Raw genomic sequence first — 20,566 nt, 5'->3', positions numbered from 1 at the left:
CTATCATGTGCTCCAGAGAATTCTTCCTTTCAGCATGGCAATTCTATATGAAAGTCAGGAATTTGTTTGAGGCTTTTCTTTTGACTGCACAGTAGGACATAATGGTTCTTCTAAAGAAAGCTTTTTGCAGTTTCCATATATCAAATTGTACTCTTGTGCTACTGCACCTTTAAGAAAGATTAAATGTTTGAGCTGAAAAACTAAGCAACTGTGTGAGCTTAAAAACTGTCCCTGAATTAAAACAAACTCTCGGTTAAAAATACACTTCAGTTTTGCAACTTTCATTTTTAAACAAATGCAAGAGCTGAAATCAGAAAAGCAGCAACAGGGAGACTCGAGAGCTTATAAGAATGTGAATAGCAAAAAGATGCATATGAAATGTTAAAAAATGGCTAAAAGATGGAACACCTGATTGCCTGGTACGTTCTATAGCTGTTTTATTTATACCCACTTTGCACAGGCTAAATGACTACAGATGGAGCAAAGCACTGGGGAATCACACCCAATCTCTGGATAAACAGAAAAGGGGATTTTCAAAAGTGGCCAGTATTGACTTAACAACTGTCCCAATGAAGTTAATGTGAGTTTTACCGAAGAATTTTCTGTCATAGCTGGGAGCAGAGTTAGGCTAACGCTGAATGCTTTTGGAAATCCTAGTCAAATAATATAGCTCTTAACAAAAGTTGTGGAAAGCATTTCTTATAATCCTAGGATTTGGGCCAAATTCGCTGAGGTCCATAAACCTTTAGAAAAGCTTTGGCTGAAGTGATATAGGTTATGAATCAAGCAAACCTGATTGAGTTTATCATTTTTGTTATAAATCATACAAAATGTTTAGGCTTTGCATGATTTAACTGGAAATTTTAAAAAAGGCTAGTTACAAATAGCTTTCACTTTAAAACTGTTTCATTTGAAGCCAAAATGCAAACCAAGACTCAAGGGCAGGGGTGGAGGGTGTGTATGTGTGAGAGTGAACTCATATAAAGTAAAACTAGAAAAATGGTTTCCATGAATTCCCGAAAAAATAAATCCATTGAGTTTTTCAGAGCTCCAGTGATCAGTGTTTATTAGGCATAACAACCCCAAACTGAATACATGAATTGAAACAATACTTTACCTTAGAAGCACAGTAAGGATAGGCTAGTCAAACTGATCCATTTTAACAAAAGGAGCAATCCAAGCCTTTGCTCCAAGAGCACAGGCCATATTTGAGGATAATAAATAATATTTTGTCTGGATACTTTGCCTGTTTCAATTTTAGCCTCAGAAATGCAGTGGTTATAAAATGGATTGGGGCAATATCATATGCTTTACAGAGACTTATACATCCCATATACAGTGATGTTACAGCTTGTCCTTGTAATTATCATTTGAACTAGAGAGATCAGTTACATAACTGAGATCAGCTGAAACTGGAAAAAAACCTAATACAGTGTAAATCCAGGCAGAGAGTAGTGACGCAGCCCGGGAAAAACAGAACAAACCTGCCTAATTACAACTATGCATTTTTAGTAATGTTTGAAACTAACAGCCTGCATGAGCCTGTATTTTTAATTTTTTTACCAGCAATGTGCAGCCTGAATAATATATTTCTTATATGGTCCACATTCCAGCCTCTTTAAAGGTACTGAAAATTTCAGAATTTTAATTATAAATATTGGGTCTTGACTCAAGAGAGTCTTGAGTATTTGTGTTTATCCTCCTGTATTTCAAAGACCCCATTACTCCTATCCTGGCATACCATGATTCCCTGGACACTAGCACTCTTCCTCACACACAGGCCATGAAAATCCATTTCACCTTTGTGTTTGGGGAAGATGGCTGATGGTCTTACAACTGCTCCTGTCCAAACTTTCTCATGTCTCAGTGGTGCTAGTGACCGCTTGTGGCGGTTCAATGACAAGACAGAACACAGCTTTTAGCAAGCAAGCAGGCTGGTCTCTGCTAACAGGCTTCTGCCTGTCAGCTTTCCACCTTCCCCTTTATTCTCTCTCTCTCTCCCCGCGCATTACATTCTCCAACAGATAAAAGGAATACACTGGCTTTGTTTAACATTCTTATTTACCAATTTCTATCTACCACATTCCTTGCTCTCGGGCCTTGAGCCCAGTCCTGGGAGGCTTCCCACGGTTCATGTCATCTTGGCGAGATTCCAAGGTTGATGCCCTTGGATGGAGCAGTGTGTGCACTACTCCTACACAACACTCCGGGTGTGCCCTGAATGTTGCCAACCGCATAAACCTTGTATGAATCCTACATCCCCTCCTTTTTTGTTTATTTGTGCTCGGCCATCTCATGGTAGCCATCAATTTGCTTTTGCAAGCCAATTAACTCCCGGACAGACAAGGTCATAACTCGTGGAGCCTGCCAGGGCAGGTCTCGACAAAGCCTTAACAAAGAGGGAATACATTGTACACAGCAGCAGCAAAAAATAAGCTTAAGAAGGTAAAGTGTAATTGGCCGGGCCCCAATTAGCTATGCTAGAGTACTGGGAAGAGAGGTTCGAGTAAGCGGCGAGCATCATCTCATTCCCAATTTCCTCAGGGTGATGACATACTGGAATAAGGCACGTACCTAACAGTTCTCCGGCTGCTACAGAATCAGATAAACAAAAGTGGGTAACATTTGCTATTGAAGCCAATCTTTCCCATAGGTTATATGTCATTCGGGCCCGTAACGAAGAAGCGCTCCCGAGTCAACGCCTCCAGGAAATAGCAGGCACAAAAGGCATACAATCAGTACAGAATTAGCAGTAATTTGGGCGAGAATTGCCACAAACAAAGTCTCAGGAGTCTCTGGCTGTTGGTTTGCTGCCAGTCTTCGCTGAGCCGCGGCGACCAATGCTTTTACTGCTCCCCATGTCATGGGCTGGCTTGGGACGCTACGCCTCTTCCGTTTCCGTCCCGCCATTGTCGACCCGGGAGGCATCGCGTTCTCCTCCAAGGTCAGCTGAAACTCCGGTATGGGGTTCAACAGCCCCTGGTGCCATGCCATGCTGTTTCAGTGCCGGTCGCACACACGGGGCTGGAACCCACAACGGTCCTGCAGGGAGAAACACAGCAGCATATCCCCGACCCCAAGTAATTAAAGGCACTGGGCCCAACCATTGCGGATCGGGCAGCTGATGGTAATAGACACGCGGTCTTTCCAGTACCTTGGATTTGTGAAAATGCCGATCCGCGGGGGTCTGCTGATCTGCGTTCAGCGTTAAATTATTTAAAGTAAACAAAAGGATATGCATGTGTTGCTGAATGTCTCCTAAGATTCGGAGATGCAGCTCCCCTTGTTTTAATTGTTTGTCAAGCAAGGTTTTTAGCGTGCGATTGGCACGTTCAACAATGGCTTGGCCTGTGGAATTATAAGGGATCCCGTGTTTGAGACGGATGTCCCATTGGGCACAAAAGGTGGAGAGGGCTGTGGAGCAATAGGCCGGGGCATTATCCGTTTTTATCTGGCTCGGGTGACCCATAACAGCAAAACAGGCTAGCAAATGGTGAATAACTTTGGGAGTGGCTTCCCCACGCTGTGGGGTCGCCCAGAGGAATCCCGAATAGGTATCAATGAAAACATGTAAAAACGAATAGGGGCAGAATTGTGGCACGTGAGTGACATCCATTTGCCACAGCTGATTCGCTGCGGTACCTCTAGGGTTAACGGCATAAAAAAAGGTAGGGGCAGCAGCGGCACAGTGGGGGCAGGAACGAACAATAGAACGTGCATAATCAGCAGGAATATAAAACTGTCGGGCCAAGACAGAGGCAGACTGATGAAAAAAGGAATGGCTTTCAATGGGGTCAGAAAAAAGGGAATTTACCTGACCACGTAACGCGCGATCGGCGCGCACATTGCCTTCAGTGAGTAGCCCAGGCAGAGGGGTATGACTGAGAATATGAGCAACAAAATAAGGGAAATTACGAGTGGTGAGGAGATACTATAAGGACAAAAACAGGCGAAGGAGGTCCGCATCGACCTGAGGGGTAATGAGGGCAAGGGGTAAATGATCAATTACCTAATAAACATAATGCGTGTCCACAATCAAATTAAAGGGACAATCAGCAAAAAATTAAAAGGCCAAAATAACAGCAGCTAGTTCCAAGGACTAGTAAAGCTCTCCAAGCGCTGTGCATGCAAATATTGTTGTACAAGCGAATGAAGCACTTTCAGCTTTTCTAGAGGGAGGGGCCACTGGTCAATCCATACGGGCTCTAAGGATTGCCATACCAATGGTAATACGGATGGCAAGGTGGGTGAGGGAGGATTTTGGGCCATTATATATTAATATTGAGGGTGGTGTCCAGCTTTGTAAGTAAATCACGGCCCCAAATATTGAGGTGGACAGGGAGTACAAAAGGGCGGATTGTAGCAAGGACACAGCCTCCTGGTTTAGAGACCGTGACCCAAGACAAACTTTGGCGCCCGGGTTTACTACCCCCGATCCCCCACAACTCTTTAGAAGGAACTGTTGGCCAACCGACCGGCCACTCCGGATCACGAATCACCGTAACGTCAGCTCCAGTGTCCACCAGTCCTGTAAAAAGAACATTATTTAAAAGAAGTGTCAACTGAGGTTTCGAGGGGCGGACCGACATTGTTAGAGCAACAAGTGGAGAGGACGTGTTGTGAGAAGGCAAGTGAGACAGTGTTGATCCAAAGCCGCCTCCGCCCCGGGTTCGATCCTCTGCGGCTGGCACCTGATAGGGGACTAAAATCAATTGCGCAATTGACCGTCCACGCGGGAGCGACTGCGGAAGATGGGTCCACAGCTGAACCTTAATAACGCCGGTGTAATCAGCGTCAATGACTCCTGGGATGACAAAAAAAACCCTGTTTCCCAGCATGTGAGTGAGGGAGAACGAGGCCCACAAAGCCAGCAGGGGGAGGTCCCGTCACCTGCGTAGGTATGGCGCAAACCTCCCCCGGCAACCAAAAATCAGTGTCCTCCTGCATGATCAAATCAAGCCCTGCACTTCCAGCAGTCGCCGCCCTCATAAAGTCTACGGATTCTAAGGCAGAGGAACAGTTGTCTGAGTGGGAAACACCCCCGTTTGGCCCTGGGTTCGGGGGGGACCCGTCGTGCGGTTTCCCGACCCGCTACGACACTGATTAGCCCAGTGATAGCCCTTCCGACACTTGGGGCACTTCTTTGAGGGGCGGGCGGGCACCGTTGATGAGCGGCACTCCCGCTGAAAGTGACCCTCCTTACCACAGCGGTAACAACGCTTCCCCTCCTTCCCGCTTTTCCGCAGGGCGGCGGCCAGAACTCCAGCTTTATGGGCTTGGGTTCCGATGTTTTGGCACGCCTGCAGCATGTCCGACAGCTCTAGAATTCCAGAGGCTTGTGCAGCCTTGAGAGCACGGCGGCAATCCTCGTTCGCATTTTCAGCCGCCATTTTTAACAGAATCTCCTGAGCTGCCGCAGGGTTATCCATCTGTCGGAGGATAGCCTCCTGCAATCTGTTGGTAAAATCCATAAAGGACTCTGATGCACCCTGACGGATACTGGCAAAGCTTTTAGTAGGCCTGCCCGAATCCGGGACCTTCCGGAAAGCATGCTGGGCGCAGGTGGAAATAATGGGGAAGACGGCCTGAGGGAGTTGAGACTGCAGCTGAACAGTAGCAAACTGGCCCTCCCCTGCCAACTGCTCATAAATGATACCTTGCTCTCTATATACCTGGGCTTGGTGTTCCGCCATCTGCCGATACTCACTAAGCCAAATAACATACTGACTGGGCGTCAGCATCATGCGCAACAGCGCCTTCCAATCTTCAGGGATCAGGGAGTACCCACTACCTAGCCCTTCAATGAGACCACGCACATACGTACTAGTGAGGCTGAACTCACGAATTGCTTTCTTTACCTCTCTGATGACCGAGTAAGGCAAACTGACCCAGTTTGCAACCTGGTTGCCCTGGCCATCATCCTGCCAGGTCACCGGACAAACTGAGACCAGATCAGCCAGCTCCTCTGCTGTAAGATCTGAGCGAGTCTTCGCTGCGTGAACCATTTGTTGCACCAGCGAAAGCCCCTGAGCAGACGCAGACGACCCCCGGGGGGCCCCAGAGCATGGAGCCCCACGGGCGGAGGGCGATCACACACCGGCTCGGGAGGGGAAGGCCAGGGAGGCGGTGGTAATAGAGGCACTGGGGGCGAAGCAGGGGGAGGGATGGCTGCAGGAGCGGACGGGGGTGGCGGGATCACCAGCCTCGCGAGGGAGGGCCTGTCCGAGGCGACACGCTGTATCGCGTCGCGGCAGAGGTGCCAGGCATGTAAAGCCTGCACGGGCACCAAGGCTCTTTGTGCAATGTCTGGCCCAATAGCTCCCAGTCCGCTAGCTTAAGGGTTCCGGCTTCAGGGTACCACGGGCATTGGGCACTCACCTCCTGTAGCAGGAGAGTGAGTTCTCGAGTGGGGCAATCATTCTGAGCCTTATGCAGCAAATACTGTAGCTCATTGCGGTGTTGCACTTGCAAAGCAGAGAGGGAGCTTCCCATACTTACCACAATGAAAAATACTCACCGGGATCCACGAAGCGGATGAGTGACGCGCCTGAAACCCTTGCCGGGCGAGGTGAGTGCTGAGGGCCCCACGTTGGGCGCCAGTTGTGGCGGTTCAATGACAAGACAGAACACAGCTTTTAGCAAGCAAGCAGGCTGGTCTCTGCTAACAGGCTTCTGCCTGTCAGCTTTCCACCTTCCCCTTTATTCTCTCTCTCTCTCCCCGCGCATTACATTCTCCAACAGATAAAAGGAATACACTGGCTTTGTTTAACATTCTTATTTACCAATTTCTATCTACCACATTCCTTGCTCTCGGGCCTTGAGCGCAGTCCTGGGAGGCTTCCCACGGTTCATGTCATCTTGGCGAGATTCCAAGGTTGATGCCCTTGGATGGAGCAGTGTGTGCACTACTCCTACACAACACTCCGGGTGTGCCCTGAATGTTGCCAACCGCATAAACCTTGTATGAATCCTACAGCCACTCTTGAATGTTATCAGGCCCTCCAAATCTGAAAGTTATACTATTCCTATGAGCCTCTTTTTTACAAAGCACTTTTCAGTAATATTACCGGTATTTCAATTTCATTGTTAAAAATGTCCATGTTGCATCAAATTAATTACACTAAACTAAGGTGTGAGGAAAAGACAATAATTAGAAAAAAAATAAAGCTGTTCCGTTTATCAGTCCTTGTTTTGATTAACTGGAGTAGTTTCAAGCTAACTCGGGCTCATTGACAGCTTTGGGTTCCCAGGCATTTTCTCTCTTCACTTGTGATGAGTTATCTGCTCTCCCTCCTCAACCCAGTAGCTGCCTTTCGTCTTCAGCTGAGTCTTCCTTCCAGTCCCCCAGACTAACTGATTCTCCTAGCAGCCAGTCAGTTAAATCCATGCCGAACAAAGATTGGTCCTTGCTCCAAGTTGTGCCCCAATATGCATGTCAAGCTGAGTAACCACATGTGTGAGTCAGTGTTGGCCTCATTTTTTCTTTCTGCCCAGCCATATTGAAGATTTTTTTGAAGTTTGTTTCAGGTTGGCCACCAATAAAGCATTCCTGTTCAGAAAAGCACTTAATCATGTGCTTGTGTCCCATGGAAGTCCATGTTCTGTGGTTTTATTCCTTAATATATACAAACAGATTATCTTTGATTTAAAATCAGTAATTATGTTCCTCTGAGGGAATGAAGACATTAATTTTCCCCATCCTATTTCTGAAACCGTTTTCTATTTTTCCAACCCTTGGTCACATTTATCCAGACTTCTTGCCTCAGCCTGGCGTAGGTAAGCTTCCACCTTTGTTTTCTCTTCTAGAAGGAGAAGCACAGCTTCACATTTTAGCAGTGAGAGTAATTAACTACTGGTACAATTTACCAAGAATTGTGGTGGATTCCCAGTGGCCATTTTAAAATCAAGATTAGATGTTTTTCTAAAAGATATACTCTAGTTCAAACAGGAATTAATTGAGGGAAGTCATATGGCATGTGATATACAGGAGGTCAGACTAGCTAGTTACAGTGGTCCTTTCTGGCCTGAGGATCTATGAATCAGTGAAAGAACTAAATGTCATGCTTTCTTGCATGGTCAGGCAAACGAGAATGGCTTCCTCATGCGTATGCTGCAGCCTCTGACTTCAGACACCAGAATGAGGCCAGGGATATAAAGTTTAAAACAGCATTGTCTTTATTAGTTGCATGGCTAGATGGCTCCTACAAACTCTGAGCATGTAAACTCTTATGCTAAGAGGCCCTCTGGTGATTACACATGACTAATTTAAAGAAATAGTACCACAATATGCTACATCTCTTAATTTACATCCCCATCTACATCTCCATCTTTCTTAATTTTTAAAATCCTCTCTACCCCCAATAAATAACTTATCTTCTCAAACAAATAATGCCCTTGACTTCAGGCCTGAGGTATGACAAGACTGTTACAGCACTGCTGACTGTTTCCTGTTTAAGCTTCATTGGCACAGACTGGAGGTTGTTAACACTTAACCTGTTGAACCTCAAGCATTATCATTGTTTCAATCTGTTTTCATGTGTAGTCCCTGCATAAAATTGTTGTGCAAGTCTTGGTATCATGCTGGCACACACACCTGATATCCACTTTCTGTGAATTCACTTTCTGATGGTTCTAATGCAACCTGTGTTCTGATGTAACCTGTGTCGACTCTGATTGCTTGTTTTCTGGTACAGATACTTTTTGCTGCTCCTGTGATCTTTCTGATTTAGGTCTCTGTTGTATCTATTATTGGCACTGTATGGTGAGCTCTTAGGTGCCTTCTATTACGTATGTACCTGTTGCCTACACATGTCTTAATGCGATATGGCAATGCTTTTAACCTGTGGCTACCTGTCCTTGGTGGTTGTCAGCTTTGTGTTGCAAACAGTATCTTGATGATGGAACACAGAAAGTGGCTTAGCTGACCAGCCATAGTATTTCTTCTGTTTTTCCTGTAGCTGGTTTAAACTGGTGTGAGCCCTCTGAGGTATTTTGGGTTGTAGGAGTTCATGTAAGGATGGAAGAGTTGTTCTCAACATCCTCCCCATCAGCAATTGTGCAGGACAGTATTCCATTCCTGTCAATGGTTCAGCCATTTCCCACCTCCAAATGAGCTACATAGGGATCTCTTTCTGGTTCAGCCATTTTGTGAAAAGTTGATTCTATTATCTGAATGGTTCTCTCAGCTATTCCATTAGATTGTGTGTATCCGGGACTGGAGTGAGTGAGTTGCACTCCCCAAGATCTCTCAGTTACCCATTCTTCTGCTTGCAAATGGAACATGGTCATTCACTAACTCTCTAGGGATGCAAATACAGCTCTCAGGTTAGCAATAACAGAATGTTCTGACTTGCCTGGCAGATGCAGAACTTCTGAAAATTTGGAAAACTAATCCAGCAGGAGCGATATGAATCATAGAATCATGGAATATCAGGGTTGGAAGGGACCTCAGGAGGTCATCTAGTCCAACCCCCTGCTCAAAGCATGATAAATCCCCAACTAAATCATCCCAGCCAGGGCTTTGTCAAGCCTGACCTTAAAAACTTCTAAGGAAGGAGATTCCACCACCAGCCTAGTAACGCATTCCAGTGTTTCACCACCCTCCTAGTGAAAAAGTTTTTCCTAATATCCAACCTAAACCTCCCCCTCTGCAACTTGAGACCATTTCTCCTCGTTCTGTCATCTGCTACCACTGAGAACAGTCTAGATCCATCCTCTTTTAGTTGGGGATTGGTCCTGCTTTGAGCAGGGGGTTGGACTAGATAACCTCCTGAGGTCCATTCAACCCTGATATTCTATGATTCTATGATTGATTGATTCTTTGGAACCCCCTTTCAGGTAGTTGAAAGCAGCTATCAAATCCCCCCTCATTCTTCTCTTCCGCAGACTAAACAATCCCAGTTCCCTCAGCCTCTCCTCATAAGTCATGTGTTCCAGTCCCCTAATCACATTTTTGTTGCCCTCTGCTGGAGGTTTTCCAATTTTTCCACATTCTTCTTGTAGTTTGGGGCCCAAAACTGGACACAGTACTCCAGATGAGGCCTCACCAATGTTGAATAGAGGGGAATGATCACGTCCCTCGATCTGCTGGCCATGCCCCTACTTATGCAGCCCAAAATGCCATTGGCCTTCTTGGCCACAAGGTCCCACTGTTGACTCATATCCAGCTTCTCGTCCACTGTAACCCCTAGGTCCTTTTCTGCAGAACTGCTGCCAAGCCATTCGGTCCCTAGTCTGTAGCGGTGCATGGGATTCTTCTATCCTAAGTGCAGGACTCTGCACTTGTCCTTGTTGAACCTCATCAGATTTCTTTTGGCCCAATCCTCTAATTTGTCTAGGGCCCTCTGTATCCTATCCCTACCCTCCAGCGTATCTACCTCTCCTCCCAGTTTAGTGTCATTTGCAAACTTGCTGAGAGTGCAGTCCATGCCATCCTCCAGATCATTAATGAAGATATTAAACAAAACTGGCCCCAGGACTGACCCTTCGGGCACTCCGCTTGATACCGGCTGCCAACTAGACATGGAGCCATTGATCACTACCCATTGAGCCCGACAATCTAGCCAGCTTTCTATCCACCATATAGTCCATTCATCCAGCCCCTACTTCTTTAACTCGTTGGCAAGAATACTGTGAGAGACCGTAACAAAAGCTCTGCTAAAGTCAAGGAGTAATGCGTCCACTGCTTGCCCCTCATCCACAGAGCAAGTTATCTCATTATTGAAGGCAATTACATTAGTCAGGCATGACTTGCCCTTGGTGAACCCATGCTGACTGTTCCTGATCACTTTCCTCTCCTCTAAGTGCTTCAGAATTGATTCCTTGAGGACCTGCTCCATGATTTTTCCAGGGACTGAGATGAGGCTGACTGGCCTGTAGTTCCCCAGATCCTCTTTCTTCCCTTTTTTAAAGATGGGCACTACATTAGCCTTTTTCTAGTCATCTGGGACTTCCCCCGATCGCCATGAGTTTTCAAAGATAGTGGCCAATGGCTCTGCAATCACATCCACCAACTCCTTTAGCACCCTTGGATGCAGTGCATCCGGCCCCATGGACTTGTCCTTGTCCAGCTTTTCTAAATAGTCCTGAACCACTTCTTTCTCCACAGAGGGCTGGTCACCTCCTCCCCATGCTGTGCTGCCCAGTGCAGCAGTCTGGGAGCTGACCTTGTCCATGAAGACAGAGGCAAAAAAAGCATTGAGTACATTAGCTTTTTCCACATCGTCTGTCACTAGGTTGCCTCCCTTATTCAGGAAGGGGCCCACACTTTCCTTGACTTTCTTCTTGTTGCTAACATACCTGAAGAAACCCTTCTTGTTACTCTTAACATCTCTTGCTACCTGCAACTCCAGGTGTGATTTGGCCTTCCTGATTTCACTTCTGCATGCCCGAGCAATATCTTTATACTCTTTCCTGGTCATTTGTCCAATCTTCCACTTCTTGTAAGCTTCTTTTTTTTGTCTTTAAGATCAGCAAGGATTTCACTGTTAAGCCAACCTGGTCGCCTGCCATATTTACTATCCTTTCTACACATCGGGATGAGTGTTTGCCAAAGTCAAAAATATCTGTAGCTGTATTGTGCTTGGTAGATCAAGAATCTAATGAAACCATAATGACTTTATTTTGGTTACTAGGCTTATATTCCTGATATACTCTTCATTCTTCTATAAATTATTCTATATATTGGGTTATACCTGGCAAGTACATTCTCTGCCTGCATTTATTTTTCTGTGGATGCCTTGATGTATCTCATGCAAGCAGTTAACCATTTCCTGCCTTGTACTGTTGGGAATAATTATCTTGTCACCAACCACTAACAAACCTTGTTGTAATGGAGTAGTGTCTTTCACCGGCCAATATGGTTGCCATCTGGAATTCACGTGTGTTCTTCTGCATGGCAAACCCTCACATACAATATAATGTAAACCTTGCATTACAGGACATTTCTGTGTGTCCTCCTTCAGTTCATTTAACAAATCAGTGCTGAGTAGAGAGGTGGTCTCATCAGTGATTTCATCATCTGATTCTGTAGTATGCTCCACTGCAGCTCTTGATAACATGTCTGCAATTAACATTTCTTTAAGAGCAGTAGGCAAAGTACATAACAAGATAGCTCTTACAGACTCTGAGCATGCAAACCCTAAGTGTGTTGACCTCATGTGAGAATCCCTCACAATGGGAGGATCTTTGGTAAGTAATTTGAAAGAGACAGTACCTAAATATATTATACCCAAATCCTGGGCCATATCCTGAAATAGGTTAGAAACCCGGGTACTTACTAACCAGATGTCTCCTCTGAGAATTATTCTTGAGCCTGATCAGCAGTTATACTGGTCTTAACTAACCATTTGCCAGTTTTTTCCAAAAAGCATGGCTGTGCTTCCTTGCATGCAGCTCCCTTTGCCTGGGAAGAGCTCCAAGTAAAAATCTGTTAAACTACTACATCATCTTCCTTAAAATGCTTCCTTAAAATCATGATATAATAGCTACACAATTCTTCGTAAGTCTAGGCAGCTGGTGTGCTGTCACCGCTGATTATTACACTGCAATTACTTGTCTTACTGTTACCTTGTACTTCCTTCATCTGTTTGTTGCAACTGCCTGTTGTTGTTTTTTTGTTATACACTTAGATTCTGCAGAGACTTACATGCATGCTTAACTTTACTCACTGAGTAGTCCCATTGACTACTCACAGTGCACAAAATTAAGCACATAGTAAGCTTTGTAAATTATTTAAAGCAGGGATTATTTTATTGGTTATATCTGTGAACAGAATCTGGCACAATGAGGGTGTGATCGCTCTCTGGAATAACGTCTAAATTGTTGTCTCCTGTAAAAGACTGAAACTGATATTAACTCAATGAAAGCTTTTAACTCCAGTATCCTTTACAAAAAGTCAGTTTTGAAGTAGAGTTATTGAAGCAGACAATGTGCTTTAAAAATAGGTTCACTCAGTTTAATTCATTTCCAGCATTAGAGTTGATTCTAAATGACTGGTACCAACCCTAGAATACAGAACCAAAGGTTTGTGTAACACTTCATAGTTTGTTCACCATTGAAGGGAGGGCCCTGTCCACATTGGAGCCAGTATGGTTCTGCACTGCAGGGTAGTGCAGGGTCTGGGAAACCTTACAAACTGGCCACACTTCCTGCATACTGCAGACTGAAATTCAGTGGAGACTAGACATTTTGTATTTGGCTGTGAAGAACCTTTGTACGAGCAGGCCAGTTTAGACACTTAAGAGCTTTTGAAAATCCCATTAGGTGATTCTCTGCATCTTTAGGTGCCAAACACCTTTAAAAAATCTGGCCTGAGTTGCTTATACAGCACCTATCTCAGCTCCAGCTTCCCACCATCATAGATCTCCTGAATGCACAACCTGATTACACAGAATGGCTGCTAGGGGCAGGATTTGACCTACAGAAAATATAGTATAATTTTTTTCAGAGATTCTAGAAAAACAGCATGAGCAAATTGACCCTGCATTTCAAACAGGCATGAACTCACGTTAAAAATATATGCTTTTAATGGGCTGGCTTTTCTGATGAAATCCAATAAACTACTTATCTTACTCCTTATAATGAATCGGGTGAAGAAGAAGAATTTTAACGCTCTATGCCAGTACTTTTGTTTCAGCATCCATGCAAGAATGTAAATAATGACTAACATTTTAAAGTGTTTTCTCCAAAGCGGTTGTTTTTAATGTGGGTATTAAAAGATGAAAAATAAAAATTATAGTAAATCTCAGGTCTTTGAACAATGATGTGTAAATCAGCCATGTCAAATTGATTGACAGAATAGACTCTTAAAAGTCTTGCATACGACATAATTTTGAATCTGTAAATTATGGTGCTATAATTATGTAGCAGTCACTGGCAATGACACTAATTGGAAGTATTTCCAATATAGTATCCAAAACCTTCACTCATTCATAACTTTCTAAAAAAAGGCTGGCATTTTTCATGCTTCATCTCTGCTGAATACTTAGAAACTAATAAGCTGCCAGTGCAGATGACACAAAATGTATGTAGTGTGCTCTCTGGGTTATGTACTGCTTACTACATGACCACACTCATTCTTTACTAGTATCAGTTTCCAGATGATCTCATGGTGTAGTTAACTCTAGAGCTCATTGGAGTAATCTAGTCAAGGTATGGATAATGCTTAGATACTATAGGGATGATAGTTGACAATGCTAACATAGATGGATGGATAACTGTGACAAGGAAAGCATCTGAACAAAGCTGTCAATGAGAAAAAGTGTGCCTGATATGTCTGTGACCCCAGTGTCCAGGAGAAGCCCGGGATCTAAGAAGTCCTTGAAATTTCAAACGTGTAATAAATGTCAGAAGCACCTCCTCAATCAGAGATGTGGATATAGAATGAACTCCCCAGAGTTCCGGCTTCTTTATCTTTATTCCAGGTAAAAAGGGCCAAAGTGGTGTAAAGGGGTCCACATCTCCAAGTCTGGCTAGGGCAGTATTCCTCCAGAATGGATACTGTGGAAGTCAACAGTATGTCTGTCCTTCAAGGATGCTCTCACAAGCCCTAGCATAGGGGTAGGCCAGTGCAGGGCTAAAGGTGGGAGGGATATGTCAGGAGCGGGTTGCATTGTGCAGCACTGCAGAGGTTCTAGGCAGTGGTGTAGCCAGTGGTTCCCAAACATTTTATTAAGGGAACCCACCAATGGCTTTTTATCTTTATTTTTTCCCCATGGCAGATTCCAGTAGCAGGGAGACAATGGGAGACTACACTGCTAAAAGTAGTAGCGTAGATGAGGGGGGCACTTCTTTGGTAATTAGAAAGATATGTGTGGAACATATCTGGGTACAAACCCAAAGGGTTCAGGCGTATCATTACTTTACCTGCCTAAGCAGTGCCTCAGAGTTCACACTGCTATTTTACCACTTCTAAGGAGGCATGTAGTGTATCCACTCTATATGCCGCCAAAAGGAATGTGTCAACATACCTTTTAGACAGGCACCTGGATCTGTCTAACTTATTCCAGGGGCCATGGAGCAGCCCAGGATTGGGATGGTGCAAAGCTGGTTTAAGCCACCTTGGAGCCTAAGGGGAGCAGGGGCTGAGTTCTGTGCTCCACCTCTTAGAGACAAAGCACAGAATCTGACCCATTGTCTTTGACAACTTTGCTTCTGTTAAATTATCAACCTCAACCCTGTAAGAACTGATCCTCAGCCAGCTACTAGAGGAGTATTTAAGAAGCTCATTATGGTTTCAGGGATAGCAGAGGTTTCAGAGATATTCCCTATACTTAAAATGGGGGATACTGCTAGAACTAGTAATATCTCTACAACCTGAATTAATTATTAAAGCGCACTCACTGTAGCTCCATCAAATCTTGATGTTATGCAGATGACTGTTCCACCCCATCAGCCAGATCAGATGAGATGGAGCCACAGAGCTGGGTGTCATCACCATGTTAAACACAAGAGAACCTGTGACTCCTCCTCATGAGCCATCGTTCGCTAAGCTTCAAAGTTAATAATTTTCATAACTTAAGCACATCTAAACTGTGTAATTAAAAAGTCCAAACTAATGATTAGTAACAAACAATGAACAATTTTTCCTGCACTGAACAGCACTTCAGCACTATGCATATTAAATAGAAAGAATATGCAATGTTAGACTAAAAAGAAATTAAACAGTTCACTGCAGTAATACATCAGTGGCAGTAATTGTGCTATAAAATGAAGGTGTTTATTTTTGGTCTGATTCTTTTATTAAAATAAATCCCGTTGAGGGAATTTACATACAAAAGTTATTTTTCTATGCATGCAGCAAATCTTTCTAATTATCCAGTTACTTGAGAGAAACTAGCTACCAGTAAAATTTAATGATATGTTTGTAAAGACAAAGATTTACATTTTTTTTCCAGAAAATAAATCATTACTGATATTTTAATTATATGATCCCTACCTAGATTTCTAATTTCAACCTTGTTTCTATATTTCACCAGGAAATTGTTATGCTACTGTTGGAAATAACTTGTTAATCTATATCAGTGGTTACTTAAAGCAAATCTGCAAATTCTGTTGTCTTTACAAGACATGGGAATCTGCAAAATATAGAAAAGGAAATAATATGAAAATTGCATAGCTAGGTTAGATAGATAAACAAGGTTACAAAAATGTAAATTAAAACATTTTGGAAAATAGTTGCATAAAAGCCCCCGAAGATCTGAAAGAAAGTTTGATTGTCTACAGACAATTTAAAAAATGACAAGTAAAGGTCAACTTGCAACCCCAAGCTAGATGCTTACAGTAGAAGAAATTGTTCTCTGAAAGGTGAAAGGTTTGAAAGGGCCCAGTGGAGCGACGAGGAGTGGCTTCTTGCAGGAAGAGTCGTGCCAATAGACATCTTCCCACGCTGACAGGGGCAAAATTCTGTAAGAATGGATGAGGGGTGCCCCAATTAATGTTTGCTGCATCAAGGGGGCAGTATGAAGGTACAGAACCACCATGCAGATAACTTCAGAGGTTGTCCTCAGATCTATATGGATCTTGAAGTATCTTTGAAGTTTGGGTGCTGGATCCTTGATTTTTCAAACCATTTTCCTTTGATGGAAAAATATGTAAGAAACTTTGGAAGAAAAACCTTGTGAAATTTCCTCCTCCAGGATCCTTCCTACAGCTTTTCTGTGGGAATGTGTGATCAGGCCCATTCTCTGTTTTTCATATGAATCTGCTTTTAACCCACTCTGTGAAGCATTTGTGTGCACTCTCTCTCTCTTTAAATAAGAAAGGATCACATTGCAACCTCCTATTCAGATTATCATATGTTATCACTCCTCTGTTTTAATTCTGCCTATTGCTCATTCCATATATATGTATTTAATTATTCCAGAATCACTGTATGTTGTTTTTTATTGAATCACAATTTGCTAATTTCCAGCACTGCTCTAATTTATCAAAAGCATAGCACACAGCAGTTTAATCTCCTCCAAAGTGTCCTCTCCTCATCTCAGCTACAGATCTCCCCAGATTTAATTAGTAGATTCTCCACTCCTCCCTCCCAACCGTTCAGATATGTATATTGAATACTTTCAAAATGAGAACAGATGCCTGCAGGACTTTACATAACATCTCTTCCCAGCATGACACTTACACTTAGCCATTCATAATTATTCTGTGTTCTCAATTTAGCCACTTTTGTGTCCATCACATAGCAGTTCCATTTGATTCACATTTCTCTGCTTTCCCTATGAGAAACTCTGTACTTCACTACAATAAATCATTGTGTTAGTTCATATTTCCTTGGCCTTCAAATGCTTCCATAGTGCAATGACTTATTTAGAGCTAGATTTATTATTAATTTTGTTGTATTAATTCTTAAAAAATCTATATCTAAAATCCAAACCTTTAGCAAATTCAGCTGCTTCACTTGTCGTATCTTCCTCCTCTCCCTTTTCTTTCCCCTCATTTCTTAGATATTAATTTAGGGGCAAAGGATGTTTTGCACAACCTAAACATCAGGCCCATTGAATCAGGTCTACTAGAGAGTGAGCTCCTTTGAGTCAAAATAGAGGCTTAACAACAATTCAGCATTGTGTGAGGCAGAATGTGATCCTTGGTGTAGTTCTTGCTGTCTGTTCATAGATTATAAGGCCAGAAGGGACCATTGTCATCTTTTCTGAAAATTGTGATATTGTATGATCTCCTGTATAACACAGGCCATAGGACTTCCCTGAATAAACTCTTGTTTGAACTAGAGAATATCTTTTAGAAAAATGTCAAATTTTGATTGAAAAATTGCCTGTGATGGGAAATCCACCACAACCCTTGGTCAGTTGTTCCAGTGGTTAATTATGCTAGCTGTTAAACATTTATGCCTCATTTCCTCTAGCTCGATTTGTCTAGCTTCAACTTCCAGCAATTGGATCTTGTTGTGCCTTTGTCTGCTAGATTGAAGAGCCCATGATCAAATTTTTATTCCCCTGTAGCTACTTACACACTGTGATCAAGTCACCCCTTAACCTTTTTTGTTAACTTCAATGGATTGAGCTTCTTTTGCCAACATAAGATAAGAGCAAACATCAAAAGACAAGAAAGATGTTAAACACATCTTCACTTACTGAAATGTGCTATTCAGTATTGTCAGTCCATCTTCTATATCTATTTTGGATGGTCACTTAGGAAATCAGAAGTTATCTCTCTCAGGTAATGCTTCACACCAGGTATACTCACTCCCTGCACTATCAAATGTGAATCCAATTTGAAAATAAAGGCAGTAACTAGTAGAGGACGTCATTTTAAGCTTTCCCATAGACAGGAACTTAATCCCAAATATTTCTCAGATATAGGAAAAAATTTATGTAGTTAGTGAGCTATTAACTCTGAAGAAGAGAATACATTATATTCAAAAACATGAAAATATTTCAAACCCTATACTAATTTAAAGCACTATAAATCTAGAAGAAAAAAACGAGGAGTACTTGTGGCACCTTAGAGACTAACACATTTATTTGGGCATAAGCTTTCATGGGCTAAAACCCACTTAATAGGATGGATTTTTAGCCCATGAAAGCTTTTCCCCAAATAAATTTGTTAGTCTCTAAGGTGCCACAAGTACTCCTCGTTTTTTTTGCTGATACAGACTGATATGGCTACTACTATGAAACCTATAAATCTAGAGTAACTCTGTGGAAGTCAGTGGATATATTGTAGCCTAACCAGTTTAACTGAAAGTAGACTTTGTTCCTTTAAAATTGAGAATTCAAAAACTGTAGTTCCTTTGTACATTTCTGTCAGAACCAGTTTTAGTTTCAAGTTCTGCCATTTCAGCTCGGCTGACACCAGCTAATGGAATCTAACTTTGGCTATGTCTACAATGGTATGCATAGTTGATTACTGGACCAGGTATATACTCACGCATGCTCCCCATACTCAAGCTGTCCACATTATGCTGTGGTGGGCGTGGATATAACACTTTGTACACACGTATAACCACGTCCACATAGCCTCTGTTGTTACAAGAGGTTAACACTACTATTTCAGGGGTGGTGTGAAAGAGAGACACCCTAAGAACTGCTTTGCTGTGTATTGGTGGTGCTGTCTCCCGCATTAACACATTTACTAATGGCAGTTCTTAATCATGCTGCCCCTCTTTGTTATTCCTTGCCAATCTGGGTGGAAGACATGGAGCAAAGGCACAGTTACACAGTAGAATAGGCAATTGGAGAGATACTGGATGGAGTTTGGGCAGAACTTTCTGACATGCTGAAGATGGCTGACCTTGATGGCCAATGATAATTCATTCAACTCATGTGGTACAGCTATGGCGAACGCTGATATTGACATACTGTACCTTGGGTGGACAGTCATTTCTGGTACAAGAGAAGCAGCACGGTGTGGTGGGATCACATCATTTTGGAAACATGGGATGACCAGCAGTGGCTTCAGAAGTTCTGAATGAAGAAAAAGAACTCTCTGGAGCTGTGTGAGGTGCTTGCACCAGAACACTGGAGTCAGGAAAGCCATACTACTGGAGAAGCAGCTGGATATATCCCTATGAAAGCTGACAACACAAGACAGCTATAGATCTGTTGAAAACCACTTTTTGGTTGGAAAGTCCACTGTCGGAGTTATGCTTGTGTAGGTTCGCAAGGCAGTTAACACTGATCTACCCATGGATGATTGCCATATGAAGAGTTCTAGAAATAAAAGCTGGATTTCAGAGGATGGGGTTTCCAAACTGTTCAGAGGCCATTGATTGCATCCAATTCTTTGCCTGCCAAGAAGTGCAAGTGAGGATGTGAACCAAAATGTTGCTGTTCACTTGTTCTGCAAGGCTTAGTGGACCACAAAGGCAGATTCATGAATACCAAGGTGGGAAACACTGGAAAGGATCATAACGCCAAGCTACTGAAGAGATCAGGATTGTACTAGAAGGGAGAAGAATGGGACTTTTCCCCCTGGAAATAATATTGTTTTGAACAGTGTGAAATTATATTATTCTATACAGTGTGTCTATGTTGAGTGTTATTTTGGGGGACCCCACATACACCACAGCAATGTTAAAACAGCAGGTCAAGATAACTTTCATCCAAAAGGTTTTTAAAAGAGCTGGCTGAAGAGCTTGCTAGACTGTTAGTGTTAATTTTCAAGAAGCCTTGGATCACTGAATAGTTACAGAAGACTGGAAGAAAGCTAAGGTTGTGCCAATTTTTAAAAAAAAGGTAAAAGGAATGGCCCAGGTAATTATGGACTAAAATGAAGCAGCTGATATGGGAATCAGTTAATAAAGAATTAAATGAGGTACTGTAATTGATGCAAAACAACATGGGTTTATGGAAAACAGAGCTTTCAAACTAACTTGATATCTTTTTTTGGTGAGATTACAGATTTGGCTGATAAAGTTAAGAGTGTTGATGTAGTATACTTAGATTTCCATTAGGAATTAGACTTGATGCCATAGGACCAAGTTTTTTTAATTTAAAAAAAACTAGAGCAATATAAAATTAATATGGCACACATTAAATGAATTAAAAACTGGTTAACTGATAGATTTCAAATGTAATTGTAAACAGGGAATTCTCACCAATGAGGT

General features: G+C 42.9%; 1 protein-coding gene across 1 annotated transcript; it reads right to left on the bottom strand.

Moving 5' to 3' along the window:
• Positions 1–4,218: 4,218 nt before the first annotated feature.
• LOC122464226 (endogenous retrovirus group K member 10 Pro protein-like) lies at positions 4,219–5,348 on the bottom strand. The gene is made up of 2 exons (XM_043538817.1): positions 5,204–5,348; positions 4,219–4,528 (listed from the first exon to the last, which is right to left on the bottom strand). The coding sequence occupies exons 1-2, from the start codon at positions 5,307–5,309 to the stop codon at positions 4,269–4,271; spliced, it is 366 nt and encodes a 121-aa protein (XP_043394752.1). The 5' UTR covers positions 5,310–5,348; the 3' UTR covers positions 4,219–4,268.
• Between the last annotated feature and the right edge of the window lie 15,218 nt (positions 5,349–20,566).

This window comes from Chelonia mydas, chromosome 2, assembly GCF_015237465.2.
Source record: "Chelonia mydas isolate rCheMyd1 chromosome 2, rCheMyd1.pri.v2, whole genome shotgun sequence".
NCBI lineage: Eukaryota > Metazoa > Chordata > Testudines > Cheloniidae > Chelonia > Chelonia mydas.
Note: the sequence above shows the minus strand (reverse complement) of the source record. Positions and strands in the feature narration are given on the sequence as shown.